The 13,093-nt window shown below is 37.0% G+C and overlaps 1 protein-coding gene across 14 annotated transcripts in view; it reads left to right on the top strand.

Moving 5' to 3' along the window:
* The window catches only part of si:ch211-285f17.1 (sickle tail protein homolog), a 123,975-nt gene that overhangs the window by 91,387 nt on the left and 19,495 nt on the right, over positions 1-13,093 (top strand). For 13 of the 14 annotated variants that reach the window (XM_024279564.2, XM_024279563.2, XM_024279560.2 and 10 more), the window contains 3 exons: positions 3,146-3,344; positions 3,874-3,967; positions 11,668-12,461. In XM_024279564.2, the coding sequence (XP_024135332.1) occupies positions 3,146-3,344; positions 3,874-3,967; positions 11,668-12,461 (1,087 nt within the window). Of the gene's footprint in view, positions 1-123; positions 1,521-3,145; positions 3,345-3,873; positions 3,968-11,667; positions 12,462-13,093 lie in introns of those variants that run through there. The other variant, XM_024279570.2, reaches the window with a different exon arrangement.

The raw sequence follows: 13,093 nt of genomic DNA on the forward strand, positions 1-13,093 counted from the left end.
TTTTTACATAGTTCTTTTTTTTTTAATAAAATGAGTGTTGTATCAAACTGTTAAAAAAAAAAAAAAAAAGCACAAAAGCGATTGGGTTTTGCATCCCCTCCAGCAGATGGCACCCTAGGCAGCCGCCTAGGTTGCCTATGCCCAGGGCCAACCCTACACTATAAATCATTCAAAAACAGAGCGATGGATGTGAATACTTTGATTAACAGCAAATACATTTAAATTTCTGTCAGAGCACTAGAGCTCATCATCATCTATCAAAGGAGACGTCAGCTTCAATGTTATTTATATAGCTCAATATCAAAAAACAATTGCCTCATTGGGGGTTCAGGAGCGGCAAGCTACGTGGGAGTGGCTACGAAGAAGCAATTTTGGGAAATCTTGGTTGAAGATTTGACAGATAAGCTGTGGATTCGACAATTCCTCATGACACGCTCAACTTTTGATGAGCTGTGTGATGCTGTGAGACCTCTTGTGGCGTCCACTAAGCGTGGTATGTGACTCAATTAATTTGAAAAAAATAGTTTTCTTTGGATTTTTGCGACATGTGTCGATAAAAAAAAAAAAAAAAAAACTCCTCCTTTTCGTCATTACATGCAAGTTTTTCTGAAATTTGCGTTTTTCTAGGTGAATTTATTATCGTAAATCCAATTAGCACTATTTCATAGTTACTGTTAATTTATGCACAATTATTTTGTTGTCCCAAGTTTTTATGAAAGAGACCTCTCAATTCATACGCTTATCTTGTTATTTTGTTTAGATCAAATTTTATTTCAAACAAATTAATTCCCTTTATTGACATTTCATCAGTTTTCCTGATGGATATGTGGGATCTGCTGCTTCCTTTCAACATTTTAAACACTAAAAGTTCTTGCTGAACAAAAACTATTCAACAAAAACAAAATTTTTCTTTTTTTTTAAGATATGACCAAGATGACTTCATTTCTCTGCTTCTACTTCCTGAAAATTGTTCTGGTTAGAAATGTAAAACCATACTGGTAATTACAGACGGGCAGACATGAAGGCCAGATAACTCATGTATTTGCTCCCAAACGCGTTCTGCTGGAAGACCTAAAACTTTTTGAAAAACTTCATCTTTTTTTTCTTGTTCATTTTGTCCTTGCACACAGATTTGAAGCCAATAAATGTTAGAAATTTGGGTAAAAGTGAGAAAAACTTTTGCTGTTGTTGATAGAAAAATCCAGCTCCACCTTAAAAAAACGAATTCATTTGCAGACTTAAACTGCGTTCTAAAAAAAATCCATCCCATCAGGACAATGCATTAGACAGTGCTGTTGATTGGGAGGAGAAAGAGAAGAAAAAGGGGAGCTCCACTTTATGGCGCCGTCCCTCCCACCGTCTCTCACACATGCTGCCAGCGAGGCGCACACACACTTCCCACTTAATCCCGGCGGACATTTGGGGCTTCCCTGTCTTCTCTGCTTGTGCTGCAGAGGTTGTAGTGCTGCGTTTTTATCCAACAGTCGAGCTGAAAGCAGGAAATCCTTACAACCCTTACTGTAAGTATCAGATACTTTCTGAAATGCCATCTTAGAATTCAAAGAACGTTTAAGCAACTTTATTGTACTTTTTCGGCTTTTAAGCTTTTTTGGTGAAAACTGATTCAGAAAATCCACATTTTTCAACGTTTACGTCTGTATTTGCTGTAGTTTTCAGTTCTGAGTGAAACCATGTGCTCAGGAATGTAACACAATTTTACTTTTAAACTTTTGTCATTGCAAAGCTAAAATTTCTGTATAATTAAAATAATAAAAAAGTTAACATTTAAATGAAACTTTTTCCATAGTGAATGTCTGCAGAAAGATGAACGCTGCAAATTTGAGCTTCTGTGAAGCTAAAAACAAACAAAAACAGACTCCATTTTTACCTCCTGAACTTGCACTCTCTCTGCCTCATGGAGCATGTCGGATCTTGTATAATATTTCACAAACATCTGGTAGCTTTTACTGGCTTCTTTTTTTTTTTTTTGGGAGTTACCTCAAGCAAAGTCAAACCCCCTTTTTTTCAAGCTATTTTTGGTGCAAACCTGGCAACAAATCCAAACTTTTGTTTCTTGCGATTTCATAAACTTCAGTATAAACAGCTAATATGATCAAAATGCTGACTGTATCAGAAAGAGGGAATCATTTTCTGTCTTTTCTAGTGCTGCTTGTTCAAGTGTTGAGTGGGTGTGTCCATAAATGTTGTGGGAGAGACATCTGTTTTTTCTAAAACTGCACAGATGCCACACCCAGAGGTTCAGAGGTTCAAGCTCTGGTCTGTTTGATCAAGTTTTTTTTCTGCTGTTCCACCCTGAACACACTGCTCTGATGGTGCTCTGTGTCCCAAAACAATCAGAAACTTGGTCATTATTATTTCTTTTGTGTCTTTGTTCCATTAAATTTGACAGGATTTCACTAATCCATTTAAACTGACATGCACATAATTTACACTAAAAGTCATTTGATGCTTTTAATCTGAAAAATTAAAAATACAAACATCCTGTACATGCAGTTTAATGTTTACATTTTGCATACATATGTCCTTATATTTAAAATATGTCTTACCTGAGTTATTTACCTGCACAAACTCAATTGTTGGATCATTTTTTCTGAGTTTATTTTTCATTTATTTTCCTTTTTCATGGAGCAATGCCAGCTAAGAAAAAACTATTGTGTTTTCACAAACATAAAATATCTTTTTCTGCTATTTTTTTCTAGTAAAATGACTCATTATAGCTGTTGAAATTAGGATATTATGGCTCAACAAGCACCTAATAATTGAAAAATTACTTAATTTAAATAAGGCTCTTGAAAATCTTTGTAATAGATGGAAAAATTTTAACTTGAAGCTGTTGTTAAAAATGTGAAAATATGAATTTATTTTTGGGCAGGACTTAATCCATTACAAGGTCAAGCTTAATCAATCTGATTTTGTGACAAACAGAATTATAAAAGGAACGTTGGGTTTGATAAAAGTCAAAAAGAACATCAAAAAGTTATTTAGTAAAATGAAATATTAAAAAAAAAAATTCCTCCCCGTCCTCCTTATTGTCAGAAAACTACATTGTTTGCAAAAAGGGAAAGAAAATCAAACTGTGTGTCTGCACTTCAGGGCTAATCAGCTTCTTTTTTTTCTTCTCCAGGTGTTCTGTACCTGCAGTACGGGGATGAGACCAAACAGATCCGCATGCCGAATGAGATCACCAGCATCGACACAATCAGAGCTTTGTTCGTCAGTGCCTTCCCACAGCAGCTCACCATGAAGATGCTGGAGTCGCCCAGCGTTGCGGTTTACGTCAAAGACGACATGCGGAACATGTATTATGAACTCGCTGATGTCAGGTAAGGATGCCTGTGGGAACGTGGGACTGTTAATGGACATTTTAAATAAATTAAAGCTTTACTTTTACTTTTTTTTTAACTCATAATGATTGATTAAATCAGCACTACCCCTTTTGTGAACAACAAATCATACAAGTTTGTCTTGTTAAGCTCCTCCCCTTTTTGAAGAAGAAGGGAAATGCATTTTTGAATTTGTAAGAAACTTTGCCCTACTGAGTTCCTCCTCCTCCTCCGTTGAGGTGAAGTTTGTACTTTATGACTAATTCTTTATCAGGGTTGTAAAAAATTGTCCCGTGGTGCCTTCAAGTTGGCACAAACAGCAGTAAAGCATGAGATCAGCAGGTGTCTGCCTGCCACACGAGCAGATGTATTTTTGATAGATTTGTAAGGAAATGTCTGAGAACGGTGAAGAGTCAGAGCCCGTGTCGGGGTACGTGCCCTTAGCCGGGCTGTTGAAGAGATCCAGGCTGAGACAAGACCGTCCGTTTTCTGACGGGGATGTCTGGGCCGCCTTTATGTCCCAAAACAGGAACATCGCCGACCACTCCTGCCTGAAGGTGTACCACAAAGACCCGGCCCAGGCGTTCAGCCACGGACCGCGACCGGCCAACGGCGATGCTCGGGTGAGTGTTGCCTCCGTTTCTTCTAAATCGGACATCCTGTTTGTATTTTAGTGAAGGAATGTCCTCCTGCCCCTCTTAATCTTTGAGGAGGGGGGGTTGTATTGTGCTGCTGGGGGCCTGCATTTGGGCTGCACGCTCTGCTGCAGCTTGTTTAAGGGACAATTCAACTCCATTCTCAGGACGATTTCCTCTCACACTTCTATTTCTCACATTTCAACTAATTCCTGCTAATGCAACAAAACCGGTGGACCCATTTTCTTCAACCTTGTTAACTATCTCCGTCTGCAACCAATTTATTAATGTGGCTGCCTAAAAAGCAAGTTTTTGCATCTAAAAGAAGATTTATCTCATTTATTTGTGTTTAAGTGCACACATACAACGTAGATTGGGGTTTAAAAAAGCCATTTGGGTTGAACACAATCTAGCTGGAGACACAAAGTCAAACTTCACTCATCAGAAAAACAAGGGATTGATTTACATTTGTTATTGTTACTATTAGGATCAATAAATGGAAAAAAAGCATAAATTAATCAGAAATATGAAGAGAAATTTGCCTTTTTTAAATATAAATAATTTTTGACCGATGTTCACATGACTTCCTTTCAAAATAAGACATCCTGTGCCACATAGAATCATCTCACTGCTTCAAATGTAGGGGTGAGCATTTATTCAGAAAAAAAAAGGTCAATTTTAACATTTATGGTGCCAGAAATTCATAAATTACACTAAAATTAAATTAGAGCTATGTTGAAGTGACTCTTACTATATTAACTTCAAATCTTAGTTTTTTTTCAATAATAGACAGTCCGTCTTTTAATCTGACACACATTAGGTTTGAAATCTGGTTGTGCTTAGTGACCTCAAATTAGTTTTACATTGTAAACAGCATTAAAAATGCTTCTAAATGTTTTAATTTTGGTAAACTGCAAAGCTGAACTGCTTGGAGCATTATGGGTATTGTAGTCAGAAGCCTGTGCTTTAACTGTTTGTGATTGAGTTAAAAAATGTGGACTTTTCTGACCATGTTTGCTTAATGCACCTTATTGTTCAAAAGTATATATTATTTTTTAAATTGAAAATCTCGAATGGTGTCAATGTTTAAAAAAAAAAAGCATAACTTGCACAAGAAAAGGGAAATGCAAAGGCAAAACAAAGCCAGGTAGTTTCAGGAAGCTTGAGCAAACATTGAGAAACTGCTGACGTAAAGTAGGACACGCAGAAAGACATCGTTAAGAAAAATTCTGTTACTCTTTAACTAGCAGACAGATTTATTAGTGTGGCGTTCTGGCGTCAGAAGAACAGGAAGTAATGTCTCTGATTCCAGGGAGCGTGTCTAACTCAAAGCTCTGTTTATCAGCATCATGTTGGCAGCTTTACTTCTTAACTTTATAATGTTTATTTTAATAAAAACACATTACAGCAATGAAGGGGGACGCGAGTTCGCCATAGCAACTCGATGTGCTCAGGTTAGGACTATGGCTGCAAGCTCGCCACCTGTGGTCACATGACGCAATGTGTGTTAGGATTACCTGAGAACACAAAAGTGCCGAGTCCACAGTCCGGGCTTAGGGGCTGAACGTTAAACATTTAGCGAAATGTGATCTCATAATATTTACCTGATTTTAGTTGAAGATATAAATGGATGATTGGTTTTTAAAAACATCCGAGATTTACGAAAAAAATGCAGCTGTAATCCAAAAGATATCTGACATATCTGATGTAAAAAAAGTGCTTTGGAGAAAAAAAAATCCTAGTTTAGTTTTTGCAAACATTATTTTTAATGAAAAACTTCCAACAAATTAGCATGAGTGACATGGAAACAGTAATTTAACATTAAGTTTTCATCAATCTGGACTTTTTTAACATTGATTTAACCTCATCGGCACTGAAAAGAGAATTAAAAACTCCAGCTGTTGTTTTATAAATGTAATAATTATAAGTCCAAGTCCAGAATAAATTTATTTTACCTTGTAGTTTTTCTGAAAGTTTATAATATAATAGATTTTCATAAGATTTTTAACAAGATTTTTTTGCTTTCTTTCCTAAAAATTCTCAAGTGGAATAATTTAATCAAGAAAACTTTAATAAAAACCTTATTTTGTTTCTGATTAAAAAAGAATGTATCCTCTTGTGGGTTTGAATTCACTAAATGGTTTCTCAAGTTGGAAGCATCCATGCGTTTGCAACATTGACCTACTTGTGATGCTACATTTCACAAGTCCATCCATCTTACGGACCCTGAAAAGAATCAGGACATTCGAGATGCTGTTGGAAAACTTGTACAAATATTTGTAGCTTCACTTCTTGTCTCCCAACGAAAGAAAAAATTAAATATCAAGAAGAGTCAACACATGAATACCAGGTTAATTTAAGATATTTTTCCAGTGAGGCCCAAACAGAAATGTCAATCAAATAAGAAAAACTGGAAATGTATCTTTTTATTTTAGCTTTTAATTAGTTTCTACATGTTTTAATGTGATTTAGAATATGTAATTGTGTGTTGAGGGGGACATTTACTATGATTACTATTTTTTTTTCTATTATTTTTATTATTTATTTATTTTATTTTAAGCACTTTGAGTCGTTTGGTAACAAGAAAGCAGATATATAAATAAAGTTGAATTTGAAAAATAGATGAGCATGTAGATGGTAATCAGAGTGATCATGTTATTAAATTTGTAAGCCTTCTGCTTTAAGAAAGAAAAAAAAGAATGCAGGATATTCAACTGTAGTTATTATTTTATTGCAAACTAGTGCTGTCACTGTTAAGCTACTTTCAAATCGCTCTCGCTGGCTACTTCCAATTAAATGTAATGTAAATATACGTATATGCCCTTTTCGGGCTCCCTAGTTCAAAACTTGATGCCTAACTACGTAACTATTTTTTGAAAAATAATTAAAAAAAATGTAAAAAAGAAAAAAAAATTAAAAAACATACACTTTTTACAATTTTTGTTAAATTTAATTTAATTTAACATTGTTTAAATAAAAAAAAAAAGAAATTAAAATCTTTTTTAAAGAAATAAAAAATAAAAACAATTAATTTAACATTGTTTAAATCTAAAAAAGATTTTTTTTAAATTAATTAAAATAATAATAATAAAAATAAAAGAATAAGCACATTTCTAAGACCTTTTACAGAATCTACGTACATAATTTCTCTCCATTGAACGTGTGTTGCAAGTTAAGTCAAGTCGATCTTTAACCAACCAGGGACTCGGACTTGGTATTGAAGTATGGACTGCATCCCTTTAATTCACGCAACCGCCAACCGTTTAAAAATTGATTGTTGAAGAGAAATGAATCATTGGAGTCTGATGGAATTATGTGACACCAAGTCTTTCATTTATCGTAAAAGCCTGGAGCAAGATTTGTGAAATTTGCAACATTTCGCACCAAACCTCTTCCAACTGTAGGCAGCAGACAGGTGCTAGTAAAATAAAAAGAAGAAGAAGCCCCTCCCTGCTTGTCCAGTATGAACACCAAATGCTAAAAATGCAAAGAACGCACTAAATGGGAGTTCTTGAACGTCAAACGTCTGATGTGAACGTAGCTTTATACACACAAAGTTAAAGTATCATTGAAACAGTAGTGCCTCTCCTCTGCTCTGTTCTCCCTAAGGGAGTCCCTCTAATTTCTGTGAAGCTATGAAAACAAAAGAAGAGAACATTTTTGCTGTTTGAGTCGGCAACAATACGTCTATGTATGAATGTTGACACATCTCTTACAGCACAGCTCTTTTTTGTGTGTTTGGTTTGGCTCGCTCAGGCTTTCTGCAGTTTGTGAATTAGTTTAGAAACTGTAGCTTTTGCTGACACAGCAAGAGACTGTGTGCACACAAATCACACAGGCCGCCCGCATTATTAGAGACTAAACACCGGGATGGAAAAGGGAAAGTCTGCATGTCAAACTGGCACAGATGTCGAGCTGAAATGGTCTAAAAATATTTGGGTTTTAGGGGGTGTTTTTCTATTTATCTTGAACTGTAAAGGTGTAACAGATGTTTGGCATTGACAAAAGGAGAGAAAACTTTTAACAACAGCCAGAACAAATCCCCTTAAAAGGGCCAACTTTCCTTTTAGAGGCTTTTCTGAGCGCAGACACCTCTAAATAGCCGCGCTCTTTGGGGTTTGACAACAGTCAACAGCTGGGCTTTTTCGGGATGTTTTTGCTGCTCGCTCAGAATTGTGCTGGTTATGTTTTCGAGCTGTGTGAACTTTCACTTTGAACGGGTTTCCTCGTCTTATTGTTTGTTGTGACAGCCGAGCACAAGCCCTTTGTATTTGTACACTCGGATCAAGTTTTGTTTTCCTGTCCATGCGAGCACACATGCTTTAGCGCACGCAAGAGTTACACCCACTTCATTGTTAACTTTGTGTTGGCAATCCGATTTTGCTAAAAGAGCTAAAAAAAGCGTGTACCTGAAGGTTCATGACTATTCTTTACTGCTAGGTGTAACCTGTGAGTCATGCAGAGGAAGAAACAATAGCATATGCTAGCTTATGGAAATAAAACTGGGTTAGGCTAAGCCTGCATGTATCAGTCTTCTTTTTTATTTTGCTTAAATAAGCAAATTGAGCAAATTTTCCTGCTAAAAATTGGTTTTTGACATGTTGTTGAAACATTTTTATTAAAATCTTTGGGAATCAGGAGTAGACAAAAAAAATCTGTTTAAAAAAAACGTATTTGAAAATACAAGTGATTCAAGGAAAAATCGATTATCGTGATATATCGCGATATATTGCGATTTTTTTTTGTTTGGTTATACTTGTATGGATTTAAAATAATGAGAATATTTAATTAATTATCTACGAGCGTCCTTCAGCTCTTGTTTTCCACTTTAAAAATAAATATTCCTTAATTTCCCAAAATAAAACCACCATGAATTTATTGGGTTAAAGCTACTTACATGTGAGATACAGTACAGCACTTATCATAGTCATCATTAAATAAAATTAATTTTTCAATTTTATTACAATAAAAGACGTATTTATATTCAGGTAGAGTTTTTTTTTAAAAAGTGAAAAAAAATGTTACAGTCTTATATCGTGATATGTATCGAATTGTGAGACATGTATCGTGATATGTATCGTATTGTGAGACATGTATCGTGATATGTATCGTATTGTGAGACATGTATCGTGATATGTATCGAATTGTGAGACATGTATCGTGATATGTATCGTATTGTGAGACATGTATCGTGATATGTATTGTATCGCCCGATGCTTGCAATACACACCCCTAAAAATACGCCAGGCAGGTCACCAGCTCCTGGATTCACTCCGCAATGCGAAGGGGGGCGGGGTTGCTAAGCACCATTGGTCCCGCCCACAACTCAAAGATTAATTTTTTATGAACTACTGCAGAAGCTATGTTCTAGAGAACAACATTTTTTTTATTTTAGCTTAAAATGTCATAATAAAAACTAAAAGAATGGGAATGCTTTGATCAAAAGATGATCATAGTGACTATTTAAGAACATTTCTAAGCATATTAACTTGTTAATAAATGCTGTATATTCCCTAAAATGTGGACAAACTAACACATGAGTATGGAGTCTTTATTGCAATAACAATGCAAAAATATATATATATATATCAGCTACCTGTGATCTATTTTCTTTTACTGGTTGCTGGTGACTCAACGCAATAACTTTTTGCGGCTTTTCCTCTGACAAAATGTTTCTTTTTTTTTTTCCGGGAAGCCGTCCAAAAAATGAAAAGTTGTTTATTGCTGATTCTCAGAGTTGCTTGCACTGAAGATCTCTGTCAAAGATAGGATTCGAAACAGAGAGCACGCCACAGATTTTGTAGCAAATTAACCAACAACAATTTTGCCCCCCGGGAAGGAATTCTTTCAGAAAGTTGTTTCCTCTCCTGTTTAAAGCTAGTAAAGCAAATCCACTTTAACTACAAAAATGACAAATATGTCTGTTCATAAGTTGTAAAATATTCTTAAAAATTAGGTGAAATGGTGTTTTTGTAGCCTAAAAGAAAGTGTTAAAGATTGTTAAGTAGTTTTTAGTAGTTGTTTTTGTTTCAAGGGCATTTTCAGTGCAGAAATACAAATTGCATAAGTTAGATACTGGTTCACACTCAAGCAGACAAAAGTATGCAGTGTGGTTGTCTGTCCTATTTTCTCTGTTTCATTGCTTAGATCTGCAACCTGAAGCTCTGGAGCCTCTTGTGGCTCTTTTATCCCTTCATTGTGGCTCTGAGGTTTTGAAAAAAAAAGGCTATAATTTACATAAATTATGGGTTTGCAGTTTGGGGTAATTTGTTTTGGTTAAGTTATTTACTGTATGTTTAGATTTTTCTAACATATCAAATAACTGAAAATGATGGTTAAAGATTTAAGCTTCTGGAAACTTACAATTCTGCTGCACAAGAGTAAGCAGTTGCTGAAATTTTTAAAGTATGAATAGGATTCACATGTATAGATTAAAAAAGGGATTTCCACCAATGCTGTTGCATTTTTTAGTAGTTAAAAGGATGGAGGCTTTCATGCATTTTGAGGATATTATTTAAAACTTGGGGTATTTTATTTTGAAAGGAAACCATAGCCTCATTTCCACTGAGTAATCCGGTCCGGTACAGTCCGGTACGGAGTGGTACAGTTAATTCTGGCAGGTGTTTCCACTCAGTTAATCCTCGCTTCCACTGAGCTGTAGATTGCTAGCATGCTACTAGCTCACCCTGTATCACGCCGTCGCCAATGATGGCAAGAAACGTTTGTAGTTTCACCGCAGACCAGGCCTTGCTGTTGTTTGCAAGGATTTTCAATATATAGTTGTGACCAAAAGAGTACACAGGAAACCACAGAAACGTTGGAAATGTTAGCTTAAATAAGCGATTAGCGCTTTTGAATCTCAACATCACTTTCTGCCAATCAACAGAGGGCTACAGTGGCTCCGCCCCAACCGTTCTGTTCTGGGGAACATACCTCTCAGTACTGATTTAATGGTTCCATTATGCAATGTATACGGTCAAAATACTGTACTGCTGTCAAAATAAAGGAAATTAAAATTAGTTTTTATGGAAAAACATAAAATATATTGACAATATTGTATTGTTGCTCCGGAGCCACATGTGGTTCTTTTACCTAGCCATTGTGCATCCATTGTACCTATCTGTTTTTTTTTTTTTTACAAGTTTGCCTCATGGTTTTAATATATGGTAGGGGTCACTTAGTTACCCCTGATTAAGTATTTGTTGGTTATATTTATGAATTTGTGGCTAAAATGCACAAAAAAATTAAAATAAACTTGTTTTAATCATTGAAGACTTTACACTTCCTGCTGCAATTGCTGCATTGATGTAATGTTATGGTGTAGGATGTCTTTTATTTTGAAGGAACTCGTGCAAAGCTCTGTCAAAAGTTATAAACTATTTCATGTTTTTTAAAAAAAAGCTATTTTCTCTTTATGTTTATGTTTTATTTAAAACAATAGTTTATTTAAATGTATCATGTCAGTAGAAAAAAGATAAATATACATTTATTTTCTAAAGGGTGATTGAAGACTTTGTGGCTCCTACTGGGTTTTTGTTGGCAAGAAATCGACCCAAATGGCTCTTAAAATGTTGAAGGTTGCAGACCCCTGAACTACACCAAATGACTCTGTTAACGTTAAATATTTTGACTATTTCCTGCATTTGAAAGTATTAATGTTACTCTCTTTTTTAAATTTTTTTATTTAGATGCTTGGTGAGATGGTGCACCCTGGCCGTGAGGGTCAGCACCCTCATAGACACCCGCCAATGGGTCCCCCACCACACCACCCAATGCAAGGAGCCCTGCCTCCTCCTTCCCACTCAATGCCCCCATCGCCGTCCAGAATCCCATTTGGACCACGGCAGGGTTCTCTACCAGGGACTTCCACTGTTCCCAGGGAACGAATCGCTAATGCCAACCCCACGACGCGCTCCATCTCTCCCTGCCCCAGCGCCATTCTCGAGAGACGGGATGTCAAACCAGATGAGGGAATGGCTGGAAAGAGCCACAGTTTAAGCAGAGGGAACGAGGGCTTGTACGCTGATCCATACATGCCACAAGAGGGACGGATCGGACCCCACGGTCCTCACCCCGGTCCTGGGCTCGACGGACCAGAGCACGGCATGGGAGGTTTCCACCGGGCCTCCATCCGCTCCACAAGCTCCTACGGTGGGCCCAGCCCCTCAGACACTATAGATCACCCTTCTCTGTTCAGACAGAAGTCCAGAAACAGCCAGCTGCCCACGTTGGGTTCCAAGACTCCTCCCCCATCGCCTCACCGGATGGCCGAGGTACGGATGGTTGACATCCACGGTGGGCCTCCTCATGGCGTACCACCACATGGTATTCCCATGGAGAGAGGCTCCCCAGTGCGCCAGTCCTTCAGGAAGGATGACGTTGCAGCAACTAAGTCCAGAAACAACATGGGGCCGCCTGTGGTTCCAGACCTCCAGGGTCACCCCCTGGGAGCCATTCCTGCTCCGAGTGACGACCTGACACGGTAAGTCCTGTGGGTTTGTCCAAATCCAAACTAAGTCATTGCATGGAAGCATGGACTAATTTTGCATCATGGTTTCACTCTAACCATTAGCTCCAAAGTGCTGACTATCATTCATGACACAGCAAGATTTTAACCTCGTGGTTTCCCAGCTTCAAGAGCTGCAAATTAAACCCCACAGACTAATGCGCCTACATGATAATGACCACTTTGAGTGAACAAACTGGTATTTTTTTTCTTTTAATGTGACCAAAGTCTCTTCAGGTTCTTTATTTGTGTCTGAGAACTCCATGAAGGACTGTCCGATTCTCTATTTTTCCTAAAAAACTAATTTTCTGAGTGTAGATTTCAGCTTCGGTTTAAGAAAATGTAGGAAAAAGACAAATTTGGACTAGTTTAAATCCGTTTTTGAGGTTAGACTGATCAAATGGGACCACCTAAGAAGCGTTTAACCACAGCTATTAATGTTCTAGGAAACCCTGACACCTTTCTTGCCATTTAAATGAAAGTAGGAGCTTTCAAAATAAACACGTAGTTTCCTTTAGCTGTCCTGGAATGACATACCAAACTCAGGCTTTGTTCTGATCCTGTTACCCCTTGTCAGTTTATTGTTCACAGCAGTTGAAACTGCCCCC

This window comes from Oryzias melastigma, linkage group LG20 (genome assembly GCF_002922805.2).
Source record: "Oryzias melastigma strain HK-1 linkage group LG20, ASM292280v2, whole genome shotgun sequence".
NCBI lineage: Eukaryota > Metazoa > Chordata > Actinopteri > Beloniformes > Adrianichthyidae > Oryzias > Oryzias melastigma.